The sequence below is a fragment of the Thalassophryne amazonica genome, chromosome 2 (genome assembly GCF_902500255.1).
Source record: "Thalassophryne amazonica chromosome 2, fThaAma1.1, whole genome shotgun sequence".
NCBI lineage: Eukaryota > Metazoa > Chordata > Actinopteri > Batrachoidiformes > Batrachoididae > Thalassophryne > Thalassophryne amazonica.
The window spans coordinates 83,706,613-83,733,981 of NC_047104.1; the positions used below are offsets into that span (position 1 = coordinate 83,706,613).

At 40.1% G+C, this 27,369-nt stretch overlaps 1 protein-coding gene across 1 annotated transcript in view; it reads left to right on the forward strand.

The window, feature by feature from the left end:
* The window catches only part of LOC117503844 (CUB and sushi domain-containing protein 1-like), a 2,069,078-nt gene that overhangs the window by 575,324 nt on the left and 1,466,385 nt on the right, over window positions 1–27,369 (forward strand). The window contains exon 3 of the mRNA XM_034163109.1: window positions 22,544–22,656. Within this exon, the coding sequence (XP_034019000.1) occupies window positions 22,544–22,656 (113 nt within the window). The remainder of the gene's footprint in view (window positions 1–22,543; window positions 22,657–27,369) is intronic.

The window sequence follows — 27,369 nt, forward strand, 5'->3', positions numbered from 1 at the left end:
CCTACACTCACTTTCATGGACACAGTGCATCTGGAAGGTACAATGGTAAATAGACTGCATTTATATAGTATCTATATCAGAAACTCAAATCGCTTTACAATGATGCCTCACATTCACCCATTCATACAGACACACTCAGCCATCGATGTCAGGGTGCTGCCATGCAAAGCGCTCACTGTACACCAGTGAGGAACTTGGGGATTAAGGACCTTGCCCAAGGGTCCGTCATAATTGTCCAGCCTAACCACTAGACCATCACCTCTCGAAATATTCACTGCGATTCACTTTTTCCACATTTTATGTGACAGACTTATTCCAAAAGAGATTACATTTTTTTCCTACAAATTCTACACACATACCTCACAATGATGCATATTGGGTTTTTTTTTTAATGTTTTTGCAAATTTATAAAAAAAAAAATCAAAAAAAAAAAATCTAAGAAATCACATGTACATAAGAATTCACAGCCTTTGCCATGAAGCTCAAAACTGAGCTCAGCTGCATCGTGTTTCCACTGATCATCCTTGAGATGTTTCTTAAAGTCCACCTGGGGTAAATTCAGTTCATTGGTTATGACTTGGAAAGGCACACACCTGTTTACATATAAGGTCCCACAGTTGACGGTATATGTTAAAGCACAAAGCAAGCATGAAGTCAAAGAAATTGTTTGTAGACCTCCAAAATAGGATGGTCTCAAGGCACAAATCTGGATAAGGGTACAGAAACATTTCTGCTGCTTTGAAGGTCCCAATGAGCATCTGTAAATGTAAAAAGTTTGGATTCACCAGGAGACTTCCTAGAGCTGACTGCCCATCTAAACTGAGTGATTTAAGGGAGAAGGCCCTTAGTCAGGGAGATAATCAAGAACCCAGATGTTATTTTGTCCTAGCTCCAGCATTCCTCTGTGGAGAGAGAAGAACATTCCAAAAGGACAACCATTTCTGCAGCAATCCACCAATTAGGCCTGTATGGTAGAGTGGCCGGACAGAAGGCACTCCTTAGTATAAAAGGCACATGGCAGCCCACCTGGAGTTTGCCCAAAGGCACATGAAGGACTCTCAGACCATGAGAAACAAAATTCTCTCAAGTGATGAGACAAAGATTGAACTCTTTGGTGTGAGTGCCAGGCATCATGTTTGAAGGAAACCAGGCACCACTCCTACAATGAAGCATGATTGTGGCAGCATCATGCTGTGGGGATGTTTTTCAGCAGTCGGAATTGGGAGACTAGTCAGGATTGAGGAACAAATGAATGCAGCAATGTACAGAGACATCCTGGATGAAAACCTGCTCCAGAGCGCTCTTTACCTCAGACTGGGAGACAGTTAATCTTTCAGCAGAATACTGACCCTAAGCAGTCAGCCAAGATATCAAAGGAGTGACTTCAGTACAACTCTGTTAATGTCCTTGAGTGGCCCAACCAGGAACAAGACCTGAGTCCGACTGAACATCTCTGTAGAGATCTGAAAATGGCTGTGCACCAACACTCCCCATCCAACCTGATGGGGCTTGAAAGGTGCTGCAATGAAGAATGGCTATAACTGCCCAAAGAAATGTGTGCAAAGCTTGTGACATCATATTCAAGAAGACTTGAAGCTGTAATCTTGTGAAATCTTGTGAACATAAGTATTCACACCCTTTGCGCAATACTTCATTGATGCCAAAGGTGCATCAACAAAGTATTGCGCAAAGGGTGTGAATACTTATGTTCACAAGATTTCTTAGTTCTTTATTTTTAATAAATTTACAAAAAAAAACAAACAAAAATCCTGTTGTCATTATGGGGTGTTGTGAATAGAATTTTGTGGAAAATAATTTAATCCATTTTGGAACATTGTATTTTATCCTACTATCTGGCTGCGCTGATTCATCCAGTTCAGCTAGAGTTTAAATTTGCCAAGTGTCACAATCTTTCATCAGGCTGGCAAGACCTTTTGTCAAATCCACACATATGTCATGCCTAAGAACTGACACATGTAATGACCTCTACTTTTTAATGTATCTTGTGGCCATCATTTGTCTTATAGAGTACAAACATTCTATGTTGGTGGGTCAGTGTGTTGAAGGAATTGGCAAGCAAACATCATCCAACATCCTCTTGTCATACCTCCAACCCACAGCAAGCCCTGTACAGTTCTGTATTGTTGGATTACATTGTCAAAGGACATTTCTACTGCCTGGAATTTTCCATGGTTTGGGATGAGAGCCAATTAGATCATATTCATGGAATAAATATTTTTATAACCATCGACATGTTGGACACCAGGGTCTTTTTGAGGTCAGTTAGCACTCTTGATTTACTTTTAGGGCAGTGCCACCAAATTTGGGGCTCCTGGGCCATATTTGGTCCATTCTCCCTTTGATTTGGCACATCATGTTGCTAAGCCTTGTATTTTGTAGCAAAATAGTATTTTTATTTCTACCCTAATGAAAGTCTATAAGGCTTGCTGCTATCTGAATACAATTTTTCACATTGTGGGGCTGTTGAGTTTCTTTGCTGGTCAATGCACTTTAGTTTCCTTCAGATGTTTTTTGAATGAACACTGCCATCTAGTGGACTCAGAAATAAAATGCCAAATTCTTCAGGAGGCCTAGTTTGGCCATCATTACATACCATTGAAGTTTGTTATGCAAGGTCTGTTTGGAGGCATTTTGGGATGTGTATCTTACATGTTATAAGCACAGTGTCCATTACTGATTTGTTAGTGTGTGTTACTTTTTTCAGTATTTGAAGATTACAAATTTCATTTTTCATTACAAAGATGGATTCCACAGCTGTTTTCGCCTTCATTTTTCAAAGCATCTTGCATGCAGGTACTGTCAGGATGGTGCCTTATCTTAGAAATATGTTGCACAAGGAGAAGCATAAGCATATGAATCTTTTATTATCTCTACAGTCACCACATTAATAACTTACTGTAAGTATCAGACCTTGCAGTATAAAAAGGTTGGACGCAAATGCTAGGCACAGACACAGGAGGAATTTGGTTTAAAGGTTTTACTGGATTTGCAAGCAGGGTTTGGTACATGACGCAGTCCAAAATCAGCAACGGTATCAAAAACATAGGTCTTAGGCATGGTCCAAAAATGGGCAGGTAGTCATGAAAGCACAGCAAGGCAAAACAGGTCAAGAAAAAAAGTACAAGGCTGGAAGCAAAGGCATAGATCACAACGATCTGGCGGGGCAGTGAGAGAAAAGAGAGGCTTATATATAGGGTACGATGAGCAGATGATAGGAAAGAGATGTGCAGGAAAGCTCCAGAACAAGGTGTGGAAAACAGAAGGAGAACCGCTCACCACCAAACACACAGGTGAAAAGAGAAAGCAGTAATGTTTAAACCAAAGCAGAAAAGTAACAGACAGGATCACATAAAGACATAACACAAACCATAATCCTGACAGTAAGCAGCTTACAAAGAAGCATTTTTGTTTCATTGAAAATTTATTTTAGATTTCAAATGTTAATAATTTTGTATAAAATTTAGTGTAGTGTACTTTGACATAACCCTTGTTGAAGGTCCATTCACAGATTACTCCTCTGAAGTGTTTAATTTAGTCCCTGGTGATCTTTTCACATCAGTTCAATTGAATTTTTATTCAGCTTAATTGATTTTAGTTTTTTTTTTTATACAGTGCAAAACATGTGCTATAGATGAGCAAGGTTTATACCTCACCCACCCATGTCCAAACCCACTGGATATAGTGGTAACTACGGATGGGTATCAATAAGATTTTATCGATAGACAGCATTATCGATTCCGCTTTTCGCTCCAATTCCTTATCAATTCCCTTATCGATACCTCGTGAACTTTTTTTTGTGTACTAAAAGTATGCTTTACAGGTTTTCTATGTCTGCGGGTCAAAGAACTTTTTCTTATCGTACACCTGCTCCGTGGAACGGTCTTCCTGTGACCATGAGGCAGTCAGCGTCCGTGGACATTTTTAAGTCAAGACTTAAAACCTATTTTTATTCTCTTTCTTATGAATAGTTTTTATTTTTTATGTTTTATTCTTTAAATGGACTGCATGTATATAGCACATTTCCATCTGTATCAGACGCTAAAAGCACTTTACAATAAGGCCTCACCTTCACCCCAATGTCAGGGTGCTGTTAACCAAGGTGCTCACTACACACTGAGAACAACTAGGGGATTAAGGACCTTGCCCAAGGGCCATTATTGATTTTCCAGTCAGGCTGGGATTTGAACAGAGGATCCTCTGGTCTCAAGCTCAACAGTTTAACCACTAGACCATCACCAGATCAGATTAACCTCTTTATGATTAATCAATTAGTTGTTTGGTCAATTTGGGCAATTATTTTAATCAATTAATCGTTGCAGCTCAATCCAGGAAAACAAAATTCCTGCATGCTCTATCACTGTTTATTTGTTATATATAGTCATTATTGAGGGGCAGCATGTAAAATGATGAATTTGTAAAATGAGACTCAGTTATCAATTATTCTAACAACTCTGAATGGATTCACATCAGCTACAATTCTTATACGTTATCCCCCCACTTGCAATTACACCTGATTATTATTGTTTTTTCATTTTTAAGTTCAAACACACTCACTCTTCAGTGTTTGGAGAGTAAAACGTTTCACTGTGGACGTCAGTGTCTCCATGTGGGATTTTGACGGCAGATTACGCTACTGACAAATTATCAGCAGTGTGCTGTCCAATATCTCAACATCAAACTTGGTAATAGAAATGATTCTGCGATCGATATTAACACCATAAATAACTCAAAACACACACAAACCTAATAAATTCCATCCATCCATTTTCTTCCGCTTTATCCGGAGTCGGGTCGTGGGGGCAGCAGCTCAAGCAAAACCACCCAGACCTCCCGATCCACACGCACCTCCCCCAGCTCCTCCGGGGGAACCTCAAGGCGTTCCCAAGCCAGCCGAGAGATGTAGTCCCTCCAGCGTGTCCCGGGTCTTCCCCGGGCCTCCTTCCAATCGGACGTGCCTGGAATCTCTCTCCAGCGAGGCGTCCAGGGGGCATCCGGAAAAGATGCCCAAGCCACCTCAACTGACTCCTTTCGACATCGAGGAGCAGCGGCTCGACTCCGAGCTCCTCCCGAGTGACCGAGTTCCTCACTCTATCTCTAAGGGAGCACCCAGCCACCCTGCGGAGGAAACTCATTTCGGCCGCTTGTACTCGCGATCTCGTTCTTTCGGTCATGAGCCAAATCTCATGACCATAGGTGAGGATCAGAACGTAGATTGATCGGTAAATCGAGAGCTTTGCCCCCCTACTCAGCTCTCTCTTCACCACGACGGTCCGATACAGCTACCGCATCACTGCAGATGCTGCACCGATCCGTCTATCGATCTCACGCTCCATCCGTCCCTCACTCATGAACAAGACCCCGAGATACTTAAACTCCTCCACTTGAGGCAAGGACACTCCACCGACCTGAAGAGGGCAAAGCACCTTTTCCTGGTCGAGAACCATGGCCTCAGATTTGGAGGTGCTCATTTTCATCACGGACGCTTCACACTCGGCTGCAAACCTCCCCAGTGCACACTGAAGGTCCTGATTTGACGAAGCCAACAGAACCACATCGTCCGCAAACAGCAGAGATGAGATTCTGTGGTTCCCAAACCAGACCCCCTCTACACCCTGGCTGCACCTAGAAAATCTGTCCATAAAAATAATGAACAGAACTGGTGACAAAGGGCAGCCCTGGCTGGACCTAATAAATTACTTAATGTAAAATTTTTCACCTGTGAAACATTTGGGGAGGAGGTGTGGTCAGGTGAATCCCCCCCCCCCCCCCCCCCCCCAAGAACCAATTATTCAAAGGAATAAAAACAAAAGTTAATTACAGCCTGAAAATTGCCAAACTCACTAAATATCCACAATGACACGGCTGCATTTAATCAGCATTTATATGATCACAGGTTCATCCGACCCAGCATTTTTGGTTTAAATGTTTTGTGCCTATAATTAAAGCGTAATTGTGGTTTTCAAAGACATCAGCAAAAACAAAAAAGACTGAAGCTGATGTTTTACCCCAAATACTGGATAAAAAAAAGGCAGACTGAAAAACTTCCATAAGCAACCGTGAAAACAAACTGATGCACAACTCAGACTTAAGCTTTTGCTAATGAGTCCAGTCCAAATCCACCTTGATCTGGCAGCCACACGCCTGTTTCAATGCGAGAACTTGTGGCGAACTCCAGAAGTATCCAAAGACTCAGATTGACAGGTTCTTCCTACAAGCAAAAGTCCAAACTTACTTAGAACAAACTTAGTTTATTCATTTCAGTCTGTGTGTGTGTGTGTGTGTGTGTGTGTGTGTGTGTGTGTGTGTGTGTGTGTGTGGAGGCACAGAGAAGGCCAGCAGGTTCTCGGAGAGCAGCGGCTGCTTCGTGTAGCAGCCAGCACCGCCCCCTTCTCTTTTCTACCAGTTTGTTCCCACTGCTGTTCCCGTGGCTCCTCCTCTTCCTGGGCGGGGCCCTGGGGCTCACCCTGGGTTGTGGTTGTTCCTGGGCCGTTCCTGTTCTTTTAGTTCAGTTTTTAATTATATATTAGAATTTTTTGATTTTTATTTATTTATTTAATTTTTTTATGTTGAACTGTTCTGTGTGAGGCACCTTGAGACGGCTTCTGTTGTGATTTGGCGCTTTATAAGCTGATTAAATTGAAATTGAATTGAAACTGAGCAACATTTTACTGAGACAAAGTAAATAAATGTGAAATTGGTTACTGGATACTTAAACTCTGAACATAAATAGGAAAAAACAAAATCTGTAGTTTTTGTCAAAAACATTTCCTTTCAGACACTATTGGCATGAATGTCTTTCCATACCTCTGAGCTGAGCTCTTACAGCTGGCTGTGCTGCACATCAGGATGTAATTCATAAAGAATGCAGCATGTCTCATTTTGGGATGACAAAAACATTTTAGTCAGTTGTAGTTTCTTGTCTGTATTACAACGTTTGTAAAGAGGTGTCATTTTATTGAAAGCGGTGATTTGTTTTAGAAGTTAGAAATTTCGACCAGACTGTCTCGGCAGAGAGCCACGCAACGTTTGAAGCTCTGCCAATGAAATGGAGGACGATTCTCGTTTCTTGACTGCAACAAGACAAGAGTCCCAGTTAGTTACTTTAATCCACACAAAAGTGACTCACAATATTTTAATGGCTTTGAGAGGGGTTAAGAAGCGGACTTGCTGCTTCTGAAGAGCAGCGAATCAAAGAACCAACAAGCCAGTGGATTGAAGCATTGCTTCATTGGTTCACACTTCAAAGTGGAGTCACGCTGCAGGAACAGTTGATTACAGACCCGCTGCAGGGTCTATAATCAACATTGAGGAATGATCATTTTCCCGACAAACACCCTCAAAATCAACGGCCGCTCTGAAAGACCGATAAGGGAATCGTTAAGCACAAAGGCTATTGATAGCGGTGGATTGAATCATTTCTTAATGATACTCGAAAAGTACCAGTTCGCGATACCCAACCCTAGTGGTACCACAAAAGTCTCTGCATGTTTTGATAATAGGTTGAAACCTCAAGCAGACCAGACTAAGCAGGATGACAGTCTGCTATGATAACAAGAATAAGATGGAACAAAAGCATAACACAGTATTGTCAAAACATACAATGACAGAAATGTCGCAGCAGCATACCATATACAGTCCGGTGTTCAGTGTACAGATGGTTGAAAAGACAACCAACCCACCAACTAAAATATGACTGGGAACTTAAACAGAAATCTAAGGGTAAGAGAAAACAAAACATACAATAACAAAATATAACCTAAGCAGAAGAAAATTCACAAAACCAAAATACCACTTTAAATGCATAATGCCAAAAACCAATGAGGAAGTCCAAAGAGTTTAAACTGGCAAAGTTGAAAGACTGACAAGAAAACAGTAAAACGGGAGGCAACACATAATCAACAATAATCAGGACACAATTAAGACACCACAGCAAAAAAATAACATGGGACTCAAAAGTAAATCAAAGTGGGAACACAGGGGACAACACAGATAACCAGAGAGAACAATTATGGCAAAGACAATAAGACAGAGACACAAACAGATAGGTCACAAAGACAAAGGGAAAGCAGACCACAGACCAAGATGGAGGACAAACCACAAGGAGGACATACACAAATGAGAGACACAGAAGGGCACATGCTGGACACAAAGGGGTGTCACTGACCAAACGGTTCGCTCTAAAAAATTTGTCCGCCTGCATTCATGGCACCTTCAGTGTGCATGTGTCATTTTGGAGCGTCATCAGCAATTCACTGATTATTGCCTTGTTTCTGCTTAAAACTGTACTCCAGTCATCTTCTATCTCAGTGACAGATAACTGAAGCGTTTGTACAACAATAGTTTCCACATAAATTCTGCATTATTTCATAATAAAAGATGGGAGAGCGATCAGAGCGCCAGAGCAGTAGTTCTGAGACTGACTCTCTGAGTCTGACTCTCTACACCCAAAGCAATCAAAGGGAATAATGTGATTAATAACCATCAGATGACAAAGTAAAACCTCTTAATTCATTCTAAAGTCCATTTTAAGGAGAAACAATAGGAATCAGATTTCTGACATCTGCCAGTCCAGATCTGGATCACCTCCAAAATTCAGTGGAGACTTCCATGCCCTAATATCTATCTGTGGTGAACATTTAATGAGAATCTGTGAAGTAGTTTCGAAGTGATCTTTCAAAACCTATATGAATGGAAATCTTGATCCAGAATCCGGATCCAGAACTAGATCACCTCCAAAATTCAGTGGAGTCTTCCTTGCTGTAATATCGATCGGTGGTGCAGATTTGATGAGAATTAGTGAAGTAGTTTTGAAATAAACCTGAATGGGAAATTTTGATCCAGAATATAGATCCGGATCCGGAGTCTTTCATGCCATAACCCAGGAAGTAGTTTTGACGTAATCTATCAAAGCCTATATAAAGTGAAATTTTGGCCCAGAATCTGGATTTGGATTACCTCCAAAATTCAGTGGACCCTTCCAGGCACTAATATCTATCTGTGGTGAACATGTGGTGAGACTCATGAAGCAGTGTTGACGTAATCCTTCAACGCTTATTTAAAGTGAAATCTTGATGAAAAATCTGGATATGGATCCAAATCACCTCCAAAATTTAATGGAGTCTTCCATGGTCTAGTATGTAACCGTGGTGAAAATTTGGTGAGAATCTGTGAAGTAGTTTTGATGTAATCCTTCAAAGCCAGTGAAACTTGATCCAGAAACGGGATCTGGATCACCTCCAAAACCAACATTAACAAAATAATCATTAAAATAATCAGCAATAATTTTATTTCCTTTTACAATTTTATCAGAGTCTATATAAAAGTAAGATGGATAATCTTTAAAAACTTTTTTCTTTTTAATGATTTTGCCCAAGATCTTCCAGGTTCCCCTAATGTTAGTTTTATTTTTCTCCAACATATCACAGTAATACTGCTTCTTACACAATCGCATAATGTTTATTTATTTTTATATCTTATATTTCCTATCAGCTTCATTAGTTCTAAATTTTAAAAACTGCTTATACAATAAATTTTTCTTTTTACATGCATTCAGGAGTCCCTTTGTTACCCAAGGTTTATCAGTCCTTTGCGTATCTCCGGTTTTAGGCACCCACGGACAATGTTTATCATACAGATTAGATACAATAGAAATAAATTATTGATATGATTCATCAACATCATTACAATAAATTTCACACCAATTTTGGTGCAATAAATCCCTTCTGAGGTTCTCAATATTAACATTAGTTATTTTCCTAATAAAATGTACAGTTTTTGTTTGGTGCATGCTGTCCACTGATGATTGAAAGGCTACAAAAACTTGCAAGTGATCACTGACATCGGAAATAAGTATTCCACCTGTTATATTTGTTCTTAAACAGTCCTGAATTTTAGAGAAATTTGTAAGGAGACTTCTACTATTAAAATGTATAATAGAAAAAGTCCCATTTATTAAAGCGTAACCCTTCAGTTTCTCTCCAGTGAAATATTTACAATTTTGAATAATATTTTCACTAAAAAAAAAAAAACAATCTGGGTCAATATTGTTTTCAAAGTTATGAAAACTGTGTTCAGTATCTTCAAAGATTTTTAAGCTAGACTCCTGCGCAAAAGTTCCATCATCAAATGATGAAAAGCCATCCATAAGGTTAGTCATTGATCTTATTCATGATTTTCACCATATTGTTTCATTGTTTACACCTTTCTTCAGTTAAACTTGCTCAGATCATATTCATCTTTAATGCACAGGGTTTTAGCCTCTTCTGGTGTCCCGTTTAGTTTAATATAAATTTTGCAATTTAATGTCCATGTGGCCTGTATCTTACTTTGCTTTTTTAGGAGTCGAGCTTGTCTTGCAAGATCTGAATTCTTTTTAGTCAAGTGTTCATTTATGTACACATAAGTTCCCTTAAGTTTTTGTGCTTGCTTGAGAACCGCAATCTTCTGTTTTCTATTTACAAACCTCAACACTGTGACTTTTGATTGCATTTGACCTCTCCGGGGTAAAAGGTGACAGTTTTCAATGTCTCCAGAGTTTATCGAAATTCCTTTAGCACTCAGAAAAGAGATCACCTGTTCCTTCACAGATTGGTTGTCCAACTCAGAGGGTTGCCCTCCTGGAGCCACTGCTCTTGCATAACTCCGAGGTTTAATGTCCAAACCCATGATGAGGTCATTTGACCTAGTCTGTTGCTCAAGGTTTTGAGCGATTTTGCGATTTTCCATAAGTTTTATTGACTTGTGCTTCTCTTCAATTGCCTTTTGTAATTCAGCAACTTGCTTCGTTAATTCCAGTATTTTTTGTTGTTGTTGTGAAATAATTTTTAATTGATCCGCCACCTCTTTAATAGGTTTCATTTGCACCGGCATGTCATTTAACATTTTTCTAATTTCCTCCAGTTCTTCCTCCATAACCGCAGTCCACTTTTTAGGCCCCATAATTAGAAAACAGAATAACTTGCACTCACTACATTAATTCCGTCAATCCACTCCAGCCACCAAACATAGTTGACGAGCACAGACGGCGGTGTTCCAGCAGCAGCGGCGGGGCTGTCGGGCCTCGAAGGCGGGCAGACGAGCGCAGACGGCGGTGTTCCAGCAGCAGCGGCGGGGCTGTCGGGCCTCGAAGGCGGGCAGACGAGCGCAGACGGTGGTGTTCCAGCAGCAGCGGCGGGGCTGTCGGGCCTCGAAGGCGGGCAGACGAGCGCAGACGGCGGTGTTCCAGCAGCAGCGGCGGGGCTGTCGGGCCTCGAAGGCGGGCAGACGAGCGCAGACGGCGGTGTTCCAGCAGCAGCGGCGGGGCTGTCGGGCCTCGAAGGCGGGCAGACGAGCGCAGACGGCGGTGTTCCAGCAGCAGCAGCAGCGGCGGGGCTGTCGGGCCTCGAAGGCGGGCAGACGAGCGCAGACGGCGGTGTTCCAGCAGCAGCGGCGGGGCTGTCGGGCCTTGAAGGCGGGCAGACGAGCGCAGACGGCGGTGTTCCAGCAGCAGCGGCGGGGCTGTCGGGCCTTGAAGGCGGGCAGACGAGCACAGACGGCGGTGTTCCAGCAGCAGCCGTGGGGCTGTCGGGCCTCGAAGGCGGGCAGACGAGCACAGACGGCGGTGTTCCAGCAGCAGCAGCAGCGGCGGGGCTGTCGGGCCTCGAAGGCAGGCAGACGAGCGCAGACGGCGGTGTTCCAGCAGCAGCGGCGGGGCTGTCGGGCCTTGAAGGCGGGCAGACGAGCACAGACAGCGGTGTTCCAGCAGCAGCCGTGGGGCTGTCGGGCCTCGAAGGCGGGCAGACAAGGACAGACGGCGGTGTTCCAGCAGCACTCTAATTCCGCTTCCAGCGGCTCTACCAGCAGTCTCATGTAGAAAGTGTGCTTATGCACAAAAATGTGCCATCCTGCTGATCCTCCCAGGGCGCCAGGTCTCCATGAGCTGAAGCCCAGCGATAGATAGATAGATTTTATCTTTGATATGATGTTATACCACAGACATTAGCACATATGCATACTATTAGCATGTGGTGCTGCTTTCAATGCCGACTGTAATCAGTGATGGTTGTTCCATTTGGGTGACACTGGATTGTTGCAAACAGTTGTGAATCACCAGGGCCAGTTCTACCCACTGCATATAGTCACATCCAGGCCACTGCATGGGGTGCTTCATTATTACTGGCCTTATTTTGAAGAGATTTACAGTCAGCCATTCTTCTAGTGGCTCTCTAACTAGCACAGGCAGCACTAAAAATACAGCCAATAAGTGGAAACGAGACTGGACAAACTAAGTAACAAATCATAAATACATACTATCTTGCAACACATTCCGCTTATTTTACTTCTCTCCTGGCGCAACACACACCAGTCACGGAGTATACAGCTCTGCTTTCAGATGCTGGTTCATGCTTCACTGGGCTTCGTATGCTTTGATATTTCAAATTTCCCTACATTCCTCATGATAGTCACATTTGTGCTTTTTGATTTTTTTTTTTCATTTGTCCAGCCACAGTCAATAAGTCAGTCAACATAGACATCACTAACCGCTAGCCATGGTAACTGCATCAAAGTTCCATATCCACGCAACAGCTGTCCTGTTGAAATCACGAATCTGATGTTGCTTCCTCCTCAGTCCTTCATGGTTACTCTTGCAAAATTGGATAAGCTTGTGTGCCTATCTCGTGCACACATGTAAAAATAAAAAGTGGACATCAAACATTGTAAAAAGTGAGACTGAAAATTCGGCTAACTAAAAAAAATCTGATGTTGACGAAGCAATGTATTCTGGGTTGATTTTTCCAATATGCGGTTGTGAGAATTATCTCTATTTGGACTACAGACATCAATTGAGGCCAAAAATCTACAATGGGAGACAAGCCATAGTCATACAGTGCATCCAGAAAGTATTCAGTGCTTCACTTTCTCCACATTTTGTTGTGACAGCCTTATTCCAAAAATGGATGAAATTCTTATTTTCCTCAAACTTCTACTCAACATTCCAGAATGACAAAATGTTTTTTTTTTTTGCAAATATATATATATATATATATATATATAAATAAATAAATCACATGTACATAAGAATTCACATCATTTGCTCAATACTTGGTTGACGCATCTTTGGCAACAATTACAGGCTTAAGTCTACTTGAATATGATGCCACAAGCTTGGCATACTTCGATTTGGGCAGTTTTACTCATTCCTCTTTGCAGTACCTCTCAACCTCGATCAGGTTGGATGGGGAAACTTTTGTCACATTGTCATTATGGGATATTGTGTGTACAAATTTGAGGAAAAAAAATTATTTAGTCCATTTTTGAATAAGGCTGTAATGTAAAAAAATGTGTAAAAAGCAAAATGCTGTGAACACTTTTCGGATGCACTGTATTTGTCAAAATATAAAAACAAATCAATAAATAAAACCATTATGGAAAATAAAAAACATAAAAACAAATCAATAAATAAAACCATTATGGAAAATAAAAAACATAAAAACAAATCAATAAATAAAAACATCACGGAGACCAAAAACACAAGCAACATTTATTTTTGAAATATGGTACTGCCCCTTCATGCAACGAGTAGGCCCAAAAGCTAAATCATTTAACCCATTAGGATCAAGGGGTATTTTCATTAATTTCCCTTTAAATGATTTTTTTTCTTTAGGATAATGCCCATGTGTTGCAAATCAAAATCTTAAGCTCAATCACAGCTTTCAAGACTACGTGTTACATATTTGTCCAGATCACTATAGTGAAATAACTCTTGAAAAATTACATTTTTTTGAAAATGATTTAAAATCTTTATTGAAAATGCACTTTTATTCATGTGCACAAACTGTTGTTGTGTTAGAAATTGATTCACCAAAGGTTTTGGATAACAAAAGAAAATAACGTAACCTGTGACTGACCGGCATCCTGTCCAGAGTCAGTCATAGACTCATCCATTTCACGCTATAAGCACCAGTACCAGCAGGCCTCAGTGCCTATATACTGTAGATGTGTTACTTCTTCCTTCTCAAATTTAGCCAGGTTCCTCATTTTTTGTCCTCAATATGTCCTTTTTTAAAAAATCTAGACAAGTGATGACATATCAGGCAACATCACTCTGTACCACTGATCAGTGTCAAAAAGGAATATTGGCTCAAGCAAAAATGTCCTTGAAAGTTCAATTCCACCTGAAATTAGAATTGAGGGAGAAAAACATGCTTGCAGCCATTAGTTATACCTATTTAACTTTGTTCACATTTTATTTGTTGAGTTCTAAAATATTCATGTGAGAAAGTTGGCCACCAGGATGATTTATTACAGCCTGTGACCAAGCATTTCTCATTCTGGTTGAAGAAAATGAAAGGTACACAGGGCCTGCAGCACAATTTGAAAAACTTGTAAAAGTGTGCAACCCACAGCCAACCTTTGTCGAGATGCCAATCACTTCCAATGTATAGCATTGAAACAACAGCAACAACAACAAAGTATGATATGTGATAATGGTTCAGAAATTATGAAATGGAGATCATTGGAAATTTGGGGGTCAAGGTTTGTTGGATATTCTCACTCCTTTTATTTATTGTCTGCCACCTGTTTCAGGCTGTGTAAAGTCATGTCATATGTAGGGTTTTATGACTTAAAAGTAAGTCCAGTAAGTACAGTAAGTCTTAGAGGGAAAATAACAAAAATTGGCAGTATGCAGTAAATGTTCAACAGATCAACATTTGTTGACATTAAAATACCAAAACAGTGAGGGTGACTATCAGAAAGGTTTAAAGGAAATAAAATAGTGAATTTTGTGTCACTTTTTTATGAATAAATGCATTGCTGTCATGTCAAATTAAATGAGAAGGAAATGAAAAATAACCAAATGCACAGTTGTTCATTTTTATTGTTTTAAACATCAGCTTGGCATTTTTTGGATTTGGTGTCATTTTGATTGGGTTTTTTTTTGCTCCTGGCTGCTGGTTCAAAGGACCCTTTTCAAGTTTGTCTGTGTACCGTCAGTGGGAAGACTGACCTGAAACATGGGCTGGACACAGCTTGATATTTGACACAACCAGCTGCTTTTGTCTTTTGGGACAGTAATGCTAGAAATTCAGATGAAAATGAATATGTCTACAGTGCATCTGTAAAGTATTCACAGTGCTTGACTTGTTCCACATTCACAGCCTTATTCCAAAATAGATGAAATTCATTTTTTTTCCTCAACGTTCTATACCCCATGACAATGTGAAAAAAGTTTTTTGTTTTTTTTAGATTTCTGCAAATTTATTACAAATAAAATATAAAAAAAAAAAGAAACAAAAAACAACTAAGAACTCACATGTACGTAAGTATTCACAACCATAAAGCTCAACATTGAGCTCACGTGCATCCTGTTTGCACTGATCATCCTTGAGATGTTTCTACAGCTTAATTGTAGTCCACCTGGGGTGAATTCAGTTGAATGTACAGGATTCAGAAAGGCACACTCCTGTCTACATATAAGGTCCTACAGTTTACAGTGCATGTCGGAGCACAAACAAAGAATGAAGTCAAAGGAATTGTCTGTAGACCTCCCACACAGTATTTTTTCAAGTCACAAATCTGGGGAAGGGTACAGAAACATTTCTGCTCCTTTGAAGGTCTCAATGGCCTCATTCATCCGTAAATGGAAGAAGTTCGGATCCACCAGGACTCTTCCTAGAGCTGGCTGCTCCTCGAAACTGAGTGATCAGGGGAGAAGGGCTTATGTCAGAGAGGTGACCCAGAACCCGATGGTCACTCTGTCAGAGCTCCAGCATTCCTCTGTGGAGAGAGGAGAACCTTCCAGAAGGACAACCATCTCTGCAGCAATCCACCAATCAGGCCTGTATGGTTGAACGGCCAGACGAAAGCCATTACTTGTTAAATGGCACATGGCAGCCCACAAACAAAATTCTCTGATCTGATGGAACAAAGATTAAGTCATTGGTGTGAATACCAGGCATCATGTTTGGAGGAAAGCAGGCACTGTCCTTACAGTGAAGCGTGGTGGTGGCAGCATCATGCTGTGGTGATGTTTTTCACTGACAGGAACTGTGAGACCCTTCAGGATTGAGGGAAAGATGAATGCAGCAATGTACACAGACATTCTGGATGAAAACCTGCTCCAGAGCGCTCTTGACCTCAGACGTGGTGGTTCGTCTTTCAGCAGGACAATGACTCTAAGCACACATCCAAGATGTCACAGGAGTGGCTTCAGGACAACTCTGTGAATGTCCTTGAGTGGCCCAGCCACAGCCCAGACCTGAATCTGAATGAACATCTCTGTTGAGATCTGAAAATGGCTGTGCACCGACACTCCCCATCCAACCTGCTGGAGCTTGAAAGGTGCTGCAAAGAGAAATGGGCAAAACTACCCCAAAATAGGTGCACCAAGCTTGTGGCATCATATTCAAGAAGACTTTAGGCTGTAATTGCTTCCAAAGGTGCATCAACAAAGTATTGAACAAAGGGTGTGAACACTTAAGAACATGTGATTTCTTCATTTTTATTTGGAATAATTTGCAAAAATTTAAAATAAAAATCATGTTGTCCTTATGGGGTGTTGTGTGTAGAGGTTTGGGGAAAATTTACTACATTTTGTAATAAGGCTGTAACATAATGTCGAAAAAGTGAAGCGCTGTGAATACTTTAAGGATGCATGGTAAACCACTCTAAACCAGTATCGTTTACATGTATAATTAACAAACAAACAAACAAAAAAAAACAGCATCTTTGGGAATTGTTACTCAGCATCAGTGCTCTGAGCAGCATTTCTTAAAAACTGAACTTGTTTCACACCATCATACATTTTTCCTGTTCCGCATATTTTATGCAACCTTTATACATATATCCAGCCTTATTGGTTGTGGAGAAATGTTCTGACTGTTTTTGTAAACCTTGACTTTTGACCAATCTGCTCCACAAGTTAATCATTTGGAGACACTCATGTTAAAATAAATAAATAAATATTCCTACAAGGTTTGGTGAAAATATGCTCCTACCTTTCTGAGTTATTCCAAACATGAGCGATTACAATAACTCTGCACAGGTGAACAATAAAACTAAAATCATAAATGTATGAATCTTTATGGGTGGCACGGTGGCTTCATGGTTCGCACTGTTCCCTCACAGCAAGAAGGTCGTGGGATTACTTCCCACTTTTCTATGTGGAGTTTGCATGTTCTCCTGGTGTCTCCGTGGGTTCCTCCCGGATGCTTGGGCTTTCTCCCACCTCCAAAGACATGCAGGTTAGGTGAACTGGAATCTTTAAATTGACTCTAGTGTCGGTGTGCGTGCAGGAGGGAATGTGTTTGTCTGTTTATATATGGCCCTGCGACAGATTTAGCGTCCTGTCTGAGGTGTACCCCACAGCTTCCCCTGTGATGGCCGGGATAGGCTCCAGTCCCCCTGTGACCCTCGATTGGAGTAAGTGGGTATAGAAAATGAATCTTCATAATCTTCAGTAATCGCAACCATCTTCATAGGCTTTTGAAAAGTCTCACAGCAAAAAAACAGCATTCCCCATTATCTTTAATGCTTCATAGATAGGCCAAGAACATGATGATGGTTTAGTGGTTAAAGCATTGGGCTTGAGACCAGAAGTTCCTTGGGCAAGGTCCTTAATCCCCAAGTTGCTCCTGTTGTGTATTGGGCGCGTCGTATGGCAGCAGCCTGACATCGGGGTGAATGTGAGGCATTGATGTGTAAAGCGCTTTGAGTGTCTGATCCAGATGGAAAAGCACTATATAAATGCAGTCCATTTACCATTTCAGTCACCTGTGTGCTCAAATAGTTGTAGCAACGGGTGTACAAGGCGTTGGAGGCAGCTACTATTTTACACGTATTGCATACAATTCCTGCTTTGTGCGCACTTAGTTTTGATCAGTGGGGTCAAACATATTAAATACTTATACTGTTGCAATCAGTGGAGGGAGCTCTTTTCCATGGTGTAGCCCACGTCCATTTGTGCCTGTAAACGTTTTTCGCAATATTGTGAAATATGCAAAATGGGTCCACACTCTCTGGATTTTTGACATAGAAAAGTCAGATTGGTGTCAAAATAGCCTCTGGTTTGTGATTTTAAATAACTGGACCGGAAACCTTAAAAAGTTTTGCTCTGTTTGCAATTTTCATGGTTGTGAATTTGACCATGTATGATGCTCTATATTTTATGATGGGTTTTCTCATTAATGGGATCACCAAATGGCATGAAATTGGCCCGGTATATGCACGGCCTCTGTTAGACCCACACTTCTAAAGTTGGCGGAACTGTGCTACTAGATATCTCTATAAAGCATGTTTTCATTGAATTTCAAAGCTGAAAAAAATGCCCCAAATTTCATGTAGATTTTCTCTGAGATTCTTACAAGGCACTGTTCTACTGTCAGACCAAAGATGATGAAAAATTACAATTAAAAAAAATCATTTTATGTTTTAATTCATGGGAAGTCTGGGGTCCCCTGCTAAAGCTGTTGCCCCCATGACCCGATTCTGGATAAGCGGGTGAAGATGAGTGAGTGAGTGATTTTAATTCATTTTATAACAGCTGAAACAACTCAAAATGCCCTGTCATTAATGGATTTACCAAATGCTGTCAAATTTTCCTACTTCAACTAGGATACTGTTTATGAAGTGTAGAATACAGTATAAACTCTCTGTATATTAAAAAGGGTGGTAAAAAGGGTGGCACTATAAATAATAAAACACTTTCACAAAAATAACTGATGAATTCTGATCCTTCAGTCACACATAGGAAAATGTTATACCCTTGTGATCAGTGGCGTAAGCTCCTTCCAATAGTATTTGTACTGTGATACTTTTTTTGGAAAATTCCGGCCGAGGTGAACTTCTCCCTCAATTTTGTAAGCACAAAAGCAATATTTCTGTCAGTGTTCTTTACTTCATTGCTCTGAAATACTGAATTGGAAACCTTCATTTTTTTGCCCCGTTTGCAAGTTGTTATCCCCCACTGGCAGAAGGGCTGAATGATCATGTAGTGGAGATTTCCATCTGTTTGTTTTTCTGTCTGTCTGGCTGTCCATCCACCCACAAAAAGGTATAAGTGCAAATATGCATATTATCATATTGTTCGAGTTGGGCCTATTTTACCAGAGTTATGGCATTTTATTAACAAATCAAGACTCCCTCAGTTTTGTGAGTGGGTCCCTGCATTTGGAAATCAACTCGTCAAAAATTTAGGCTGATTTTCATGAAACTTGGTACAAGTCACTGCACCTACTTTGCACCAACTGGAAAATAGGGCCCAGCAAAGTAGACACTTGATTAGCTTAAGTTATGATGTGATGTGAAGCATCTAGGCATCATTTTTCTGGGTATACAGTGGTTAGGGCATAATTAAGGGATAATATACATTAAGCAGACCAAACTCCTGACTTTATAATATGAATGTCCTTCATGGTATAAACTGGCCAAAGCTTTTATCAGCAGGAAGATGAAGGCCGGCATTATTATCAGTCCACTTTGCATACTTGTCTTAATTAAATATGCTTAAACTAAGTATCATCACATTAGCCTTGTTGTGGACTCAACACTCAAAATTTCACCTCAGTACACAGTGTTAATGAATCGGACACAGGCCAGTAATCAGATTTTTAGCTGTTCTTTTGAAATGTAACCTTTTCACTTGTGACGTTTTTGCAGAAATGTGCTCGTGCTTGTAGTGACAACGTGTTTCATGTCGTGTTTTCCCCTCCTGCGATATTGCTGTCTGTTATCTAATTAACCTTTATTTACACAGGGAATACAAGCTGAGAGCAGTGACCTCTGCTCCAGGCAAACCTCGTTCAAAACATCACAGATCAGTTCATATTTTAAAACATTTCTCACTTTGATTTTATTTGTGCTTTAGTGGAACAGCATTCACTCCTGCACATGAAATAGAGATTGTTAGGCTTTGGTGCACTCTACTTGTCTTATACCAAGTGTTTTTGATACTATGTTTTCATTATGTCCGCCAAGGATGTAATAAAATCATCTCCATTTATTTATTTATTGGTCTGTCTGTCTGCCACCGGGATTACGTAAAAAACTACAACTCAGATTGGGCCTCATGTATCAATGTTGCCCACTTGTGGCGTAAATTTACGGCGTAAACTTGAAATACACCAAAGTCGCCCATTTCTGGTGTACGCCTGACGTGATCTTGATAAATGCGGCGGGTGGAAATGATCGTAATTATAATAAACACGCCCATAAATATTCAGACTCCGCTTCAGACACACCCTCATTTTACGACATGGAAGCCAGAAAGACGGCAATGAAAAAGAAATCCACCAATCATGACGCGTGCCAATAGAGCGTCAAAAGCGGCCGTCGTATCAGTTGTTTTGTAGTATATAATCAATAAAGTGTTACAGTGGTCCCTCATTAATCGCTGGAGTTACATTCTAAAAAATAGCCCGAAATACGCGAAACCGCGACGTAGTCAGCGTTATTTTTTACAATTATTATAGACGTTTCAAAGCTGTAAAACCCCTCACTACACAGTTTATACACTTTCTCAATCAGTCAAACATTTTCTCACTTTTCTCTCGTGTGTAAACACTCTCAAAGTTCAAACCTTAGTAGGAAAATAATACCAAACTGTTTCAGGCCCAAACATTTGTTTGAGAAATAAAAATAGAAAGTTTTCCTATAAATAATTATGATGGCATTTAGAATTAACAAATTCATTTTAACGATCAACGAACAAGGTCGGACACATAAGAAATTATTAATAGCGACTGACCAGTATGTCACAGATCGCTCCTCTGCGTCCTGACGCCGCGCCTTTTCCCACTCACACCTGGCTGCAGCAGGTGTTTGTTTCCGTGTGACAAACACAGTTATGAGTAGTTGTTGGCGCTCTTTTTTCTTCTGGGCGACAAGATTCTTATAAACAGATACGCAGAACACAGAACACTGTAAAAAAAAAAAAAAGGCATGCAAAATTGGACTAAATACTCCTCGAGACTCCGAGGTCACGACAGGTGAATGGCGTTATAGCGAGGGACCACTGTATTCTCTTTTCACATGTCAATAATTCTTGACATGTGGATATTTGCTCGCTCAATTAATAAGACACGCCTAATCTGTTAGATTTATTTATTTTTTAAATGTATTTCTGTATTTATTTTGTTGTGACAACCGAATGGAGACGACAAAACCTGGTTGCAGCATGGGTGAATTAAGGGAATGACGAAACTACAGTTGTTATTATCAGTTTCATTGTCTAAAATGATCACACCACATAAAGTTAAGCTCAGCGCTGCTCTGGCTCCAGGCTCGAAGTCTGGAGAAAAGGGCGTGCAGCGCTGACTGCAAAGACAACGATGCACGGATCGTGCTCCATAACAATCCCGCAAAAGCGGGATTTGTATTGATTATTATGTAGTATAATCAGGAAAGTGTTATTTATGTAACATATGCATTGATTTGTATAATGGCACTGTTTATCATGTTGATCATCTTCATTTTTATGTGGATTCCAGCCAGTCAAGCTGTTTTAAACCTCATCACTGTTGCTAAAATGGTTATTTAGTTTTCATGTCAACATTTTTTCACTTTATACATATGTAATAATAATAATTTTTTTTAAAATTTGTATGTTTTTACCCGAGCCCATCAAACTAAGGACATCGGGTATTGCGAAGGCTTTTGCGTCTGTCTGTCCATCCGCCCATCTGTCCATCTGTCTGTGCTCAGTATTAGTCCAGTTCTATTACTGCTAGAGTCTTCCAATTCACAGGGAACATTCTTGAGACAAAGACCTTGGACAAGATCAGAAATGGCTAACCTTGACCTATTTTAAAGGTATTTTAAGAGGTTAAAATATCACATTCTGTTTTATATTTTTATGCAATGAATCATGCAAATCTTTTTTTTATTTTTGGTGGGGGCGATAGCCAATCAGAGTAGAGTGGCACTGTAACATCACTGGCTGTTCTCTCTCTGGCACTCCAAAACCACTTCATTCATGTGTAAATATAACAAGTTTATCAAACTGTATACAACTGTATACACCGTTTTTTGTAACCTGATAACACCTCTGGAGTGATTTACAAGACATCAGCATGTACATTAACTTCCAGTAACTCAAAGCTGATTTCCGATCTTGTCATTAGCTAGCATATGCACACCCTCCTGCAGATACTGTTAAAATGTACATAATATATTATTTATGATTGATTGAGTTTATTCTGTAACATCAACATAAACATACAGAGGTGAATGTATCAGTGATACACAGATAACACAAAGCATAAACACTTATTCCATTGTGGTCCTTGTGAAATTATCATGTGACAAAATAGAGGGGCTTTAATGAACATGTACAAATTGTACATAAGACAATAGGATCTTAATAATTAATGTAAATAACAACATATATATATCCCTGTGTATCCAAAACGAACAAATTGCATCCATATATGTAGAGAAGAAGCAAAAAACAACAAAAATTGTGGGTCTTTTCATTTTTTCATTAATAAATGTATACTTTTGCTTCCTTTTTTAAATTTTCGAAATTTTTCCTATGTTTGTTCTGCAGATTGTCTGGATTCATGCTGCCATCTCCCATCGTCAGCAGTGGATCTATTTTGGCTCTGTGGTTTACCACAGACTTTGCAGTCAGTGCACAAGGATTCAAGGCAGTATATGAAGGTAAGACATTGTGTGTGTGTGTGTGTGTGTGTGTGTGTGTGTGTGTGTGTGTGTGTGTGTGTGTGTGTGTGTGTGTGCGTGTGCGTATGTGCACGTGCGCACACTTGGACACTCATTTGGATATTCTGATTGTGAAAGACAGTCTATTTTGAATTTAATAATGATGGCAAGCTTTGCTAGAGTCATGGATGAAAATAAGGCAGACTGTTATGGCTTTGTTATGGTGACTTTGAACTAGCAGATAACCAGACACTGACATTTATTTATTTGTTTGTTTTGGCTTAGTTGTGTTTGGTAAAATAATCAGAAACTTGTCTGATCTTGCAGTGTTTTATGGTCATTTTGATTGCATGATGGAGTTTGAACTTTACAGTAGTGACTATTGAGTGAAAGGCATTTTGTTGGTTTTCAAATATCACGGTTTGCCTTAATATTTGTCTCCTAATGTTTGTGGATCAGAAATGCCAAGTCAGAATTTTTTGTCTGACATTGCATATGAGAATTATTTGAAGCTGCTAATTCTATGACTGTTGTATTAAGCCTCACAAGCCACTGCATGTGTGCTGGACACACACGTGTCTCAGAAAGTGAGAGGTTGGTCCCATGCCACAGGTGACCGGGGAATTTTATGAAAGAGTACAGGCATACTATGGAATATAATCCCTTTTACAATGCTAAACGCTGCACAATTTCCCCAGTATATATACCCAAAGTCTTGCCACCAGTGTTGCATATGCTGCATGCATGCCATACATACAGGTGGAAAGTGAGATGTTCTTTTGTCTTGTGGGCTGCACAAATAGCAAGTGTGGAATACGTCTGCCGTACTTATGAAGCACAGCACCTGTACAATGACCGAGTGTTTTACTGTCATTGCAGATCTCCTACTAGCCGTCTTCCTCACTTGGGTCAAGTGTACGACAGCAGCACGGGCTCCAAAAATAAATAAATAAATAAATAAATAAAAAATCTAAAATGCATTTTCTTTTTTTTTTTTTTTGTAGAACCTGTAGAATTTGCATGTGCACATCAAAAACCCTCCATGGGCAGTCTGCAACCTTCTATGGTGATGAACACACACGTGACACATGTGGTTTTGCCATTGTTCCCCGTACACTGCCTCATAGACATTGGAAGCAGCTTGTTGTGATTGAGGCTTGATATGGCTGCTTTCTTGGATCACTTTTTTCTGTTGTTATGCTCCATGTACAAAGTTCAAATATGGGACTGCGCCATGGCAGTGTGTCTGTTAGTCTGGTCTGCCCGTCCATACGTTCAGTCACCCCAAATCAGGAAAATGTTAGGACAGTTTGGGGGGGAAAAAAAAAAAAAAAGATGAAGAAAAATACAGTGATTCTAAGATTTATTTTGATGTCTCTCTCATTGCAGATGGGATGAACCCAAGATGTCATGTTTTGTGTGGTCAACTTTATTTCATTTGTTAATATACATCCATTACTGCATTTAAGGCCTGCAACACATTCCAAAAAAGTTTGGAAGCTAAAGTATTTACCAGTTTGTAATGTTGCCATTCTTTCTCTGAACACTTAAGACATTTTTTGACATTGAGGATATTAAATAACGAAGTGTTTCAAGTGTTACTTTTGTCCCATTCTTCCAGCAAACATGTCTTATGGCCCCTTCACACATAACACAAAGTTGGGCCAAAACTGGCCGAAAATTACAGAAAAAACCCCCAGAATTGGCGAACCTCGAAAAATTCCAGCCGTGGTCGGGAGGGACAGACAGTCAGACAGCCGTATACAGATGCTGTAAGATCCCACAGCCAGAGTTTTGTGCAAGCGTATGAATACAGTGCAACCATGTGAGAGGTGTGATACCACATTGTGCTCACACAGCAGCAGCAGCAATTAAATGGTGGACAAATGTACATAAATCAACGAAAATTTGTAAAGACTAAATAATGAGAGAGCACAGAACATTTTAAGAACAATCAGTGGACGCTTTAAATGTAAGACAATCATGTTGCTGGTAATGATGTGTAACTGATGCCTGATGACTTGAACGTCTGTGTTGGAAATGACAAAACAAATGGATTTCTTTTCAAAATATTTAATTCCTGTTATAAAGAGCAGACAAGACAAGAATTATTGTCCTCCTGTTCCTTCATGTTTCCTGTCAGAATTTATTTTATTCAGCTTATGTACTTACTGAAATGTACAAATACTGGGAAATTTGCTTGTGTTAGCAAAAAAACGGATTTTAGCTAACGTCTCCTCAGTGTTGTCAAAGTTAAACTCAGTTGCAAGGAACACTGCCAGCATACCTTTCACAGTTAAAGTATTTGCTGGGGTGCTGGCAAACATTTTATTGTGAAATGGCGCAAGCAACATAAACTATTTGATGTTGTATAAATTTGCTACCAGTCTCATCAGCGAGTCGCCATCTTGGAAGTATGAATGTTACAATGTTAATCAAAATCAAGGTTTCAAAATAAAGGTTTTGAAAATGAATCCCCCAAATTTTCATAATAAAGGACACACATCATCATGCTGTGCTCAAGCCATATCCGAAAGCTGAGGGGGATTTGACAAATAGTCAGAGAGATATGCGAGTCACATACACACACAAATGCTTCTTGCTTTACAGACAGATCCTGAACCAATCTGCATTGTGTTCCATTTCAAAAGGCTGCTTACAAGCAGATGACGCAATTGACAGGCTCATGCAAGCATGTGATTCAAATCCATCAGGTTTTTGAAAAAAATAAAAAGGTCCGATACGCGGGAGCCAGAGGGAAAAGATGCGCCGCCGAGAGAAGAGACAGACGGAGTCCCCCCCCCCCCCGACGTTTTTTTTTTTTGGTACATTATACAATAGGATCACTTTTCATAATGTTTGAGATGTCACTTTTTATCTGACATTGCATATGTGAGAATTATTTGAAGCTGCTAATTCTATGACTGTCGTATTAAGCTCACTCACAAGCCTGTAGCACATGGCCTTAATTCACCCTAATTAAATAAATACATTAATGCTGTCTCAACAAAAACCTGAGTTTGAACTAAATTCCTAAGTCCATCTGGAGATCTGAAGATAAGCTTGGAGACATCCCCCATGGGCCCACACCATGGCTCACACCAAAAACAGAACTGTAACTCAGAGTTCTTCAAAAGGAACGCTTGCCTGTTTCAGTTACATTTTGGTCACTATGAATTACATGACATTATAATGGCTTCAGGTCAGAATCTGAAATTTCCCAGGCCCGAAGAACCCACCTTTATGGCCTCACACCAAAGCCAGAACCTCTCAAGACTGCAAGAGGATCTCCCCCCATAAAAATGGCCATAAAACTTTGACTCTTGACAACCAGCTATTATTTTTAGGTCTAAGTGAAGGACAAGACATTTGCTTAAAATAAAAAAATTACATCAGTATTCTTTTATTCATATATAAAAATGTCTAATGTGTGTATTGTTTAATCAAACAAAATGCTTTGCATGTGGGTGATTCTTAGACTATGGGCACTTATTATGTCCTTTGAGCATATTGTTATTTATAGTTATCTTTACAATGAAAGTGTGTTAAGAAATTTGTTCTAGTAGTCTATGATGCCTTTTTCACCTTTTTTCAGCATCATTATATGCAAATATTGCCATTTTGTGCTTGTCCCACACCCAGACTTTTGATCTTCAATGATAAAAATGAATGGTAAAGAAACATTTTTTCTAATGTTTTAAAATATCTCTGAATAAAATATCAGTAAAATAATCAAAACATAATTGGGGTATTCAATGTCATACAACTGTTGTGATTTTTTTAAACAAAATGTAGTTGTCCCACACTATTGCCGTAATTTCCACCACAACACTGTAATGTCCCTTTAAACAGTTTGTATGAAAGATTGTTTGGGTAGTTTCTATGGAGATAAACAGTGACATCAGAGCACATGTATATAGCGCCAAATCACAACAAACAGTTGCCCCAAGGCGCTTTATATTGTAAGGCAATGGTGTGGTGGAAATTACATTTACAAGGCCAATAGTGCCCGTAGTTAAAGAATCACCCATGTATTCCATTTCATTGATACGTGTTTCTTTGCAACTGATGTGTTAAATGTGAGGTTTTCGACTTATCCATGTTGTGATAACCGTGGAATATTCTGTTAACCAAGTGGTGTGTGTGTGTAGGATGGGTTTAAGCCTTTAATAATGTTGTTTTCATCCCAAAATGTCTTAGAACAAACAGTATACCAAAATAGTTAATGTGTTTAAATAGTTGAATCATTTTTCTCTGCCGTTTGAGCACATGAAGTTTTCTGTGAAGTTACACACCCTAAATGGGCGGAGTTTAATGACGTAAGTCCCCTTTAAAAAGTTAGAGCAGTGTGTCTGCTCTCTCTCTTCAATCTCTCTTCACTCCCTTTTCAATCTCATAAATCAATTTATCTCTGTTGTAGTGGTGTGGGAATGTTGCTGGCTGGTGATTACACCTCCAGCAGAACATGCTGGATATGCCATGATGGGTGTTCCACAGCTGTCAGCTGTTCCATCATGGACATGACAGATGTCCAGATGTGCTTGCTGCACTGACAGACACTCACACCCCATTTGTGTTGCGGGGGACACACACCGCACACTCGCATGCCATTTGTGCTGCTTGGTGGTAGATGGCACACTTGCACACCTTTTGTGTAGCTGGGGCGACACGGCACACTCGCATGCCATTTGTGTTGCTTTGCTGTTAAAAGCA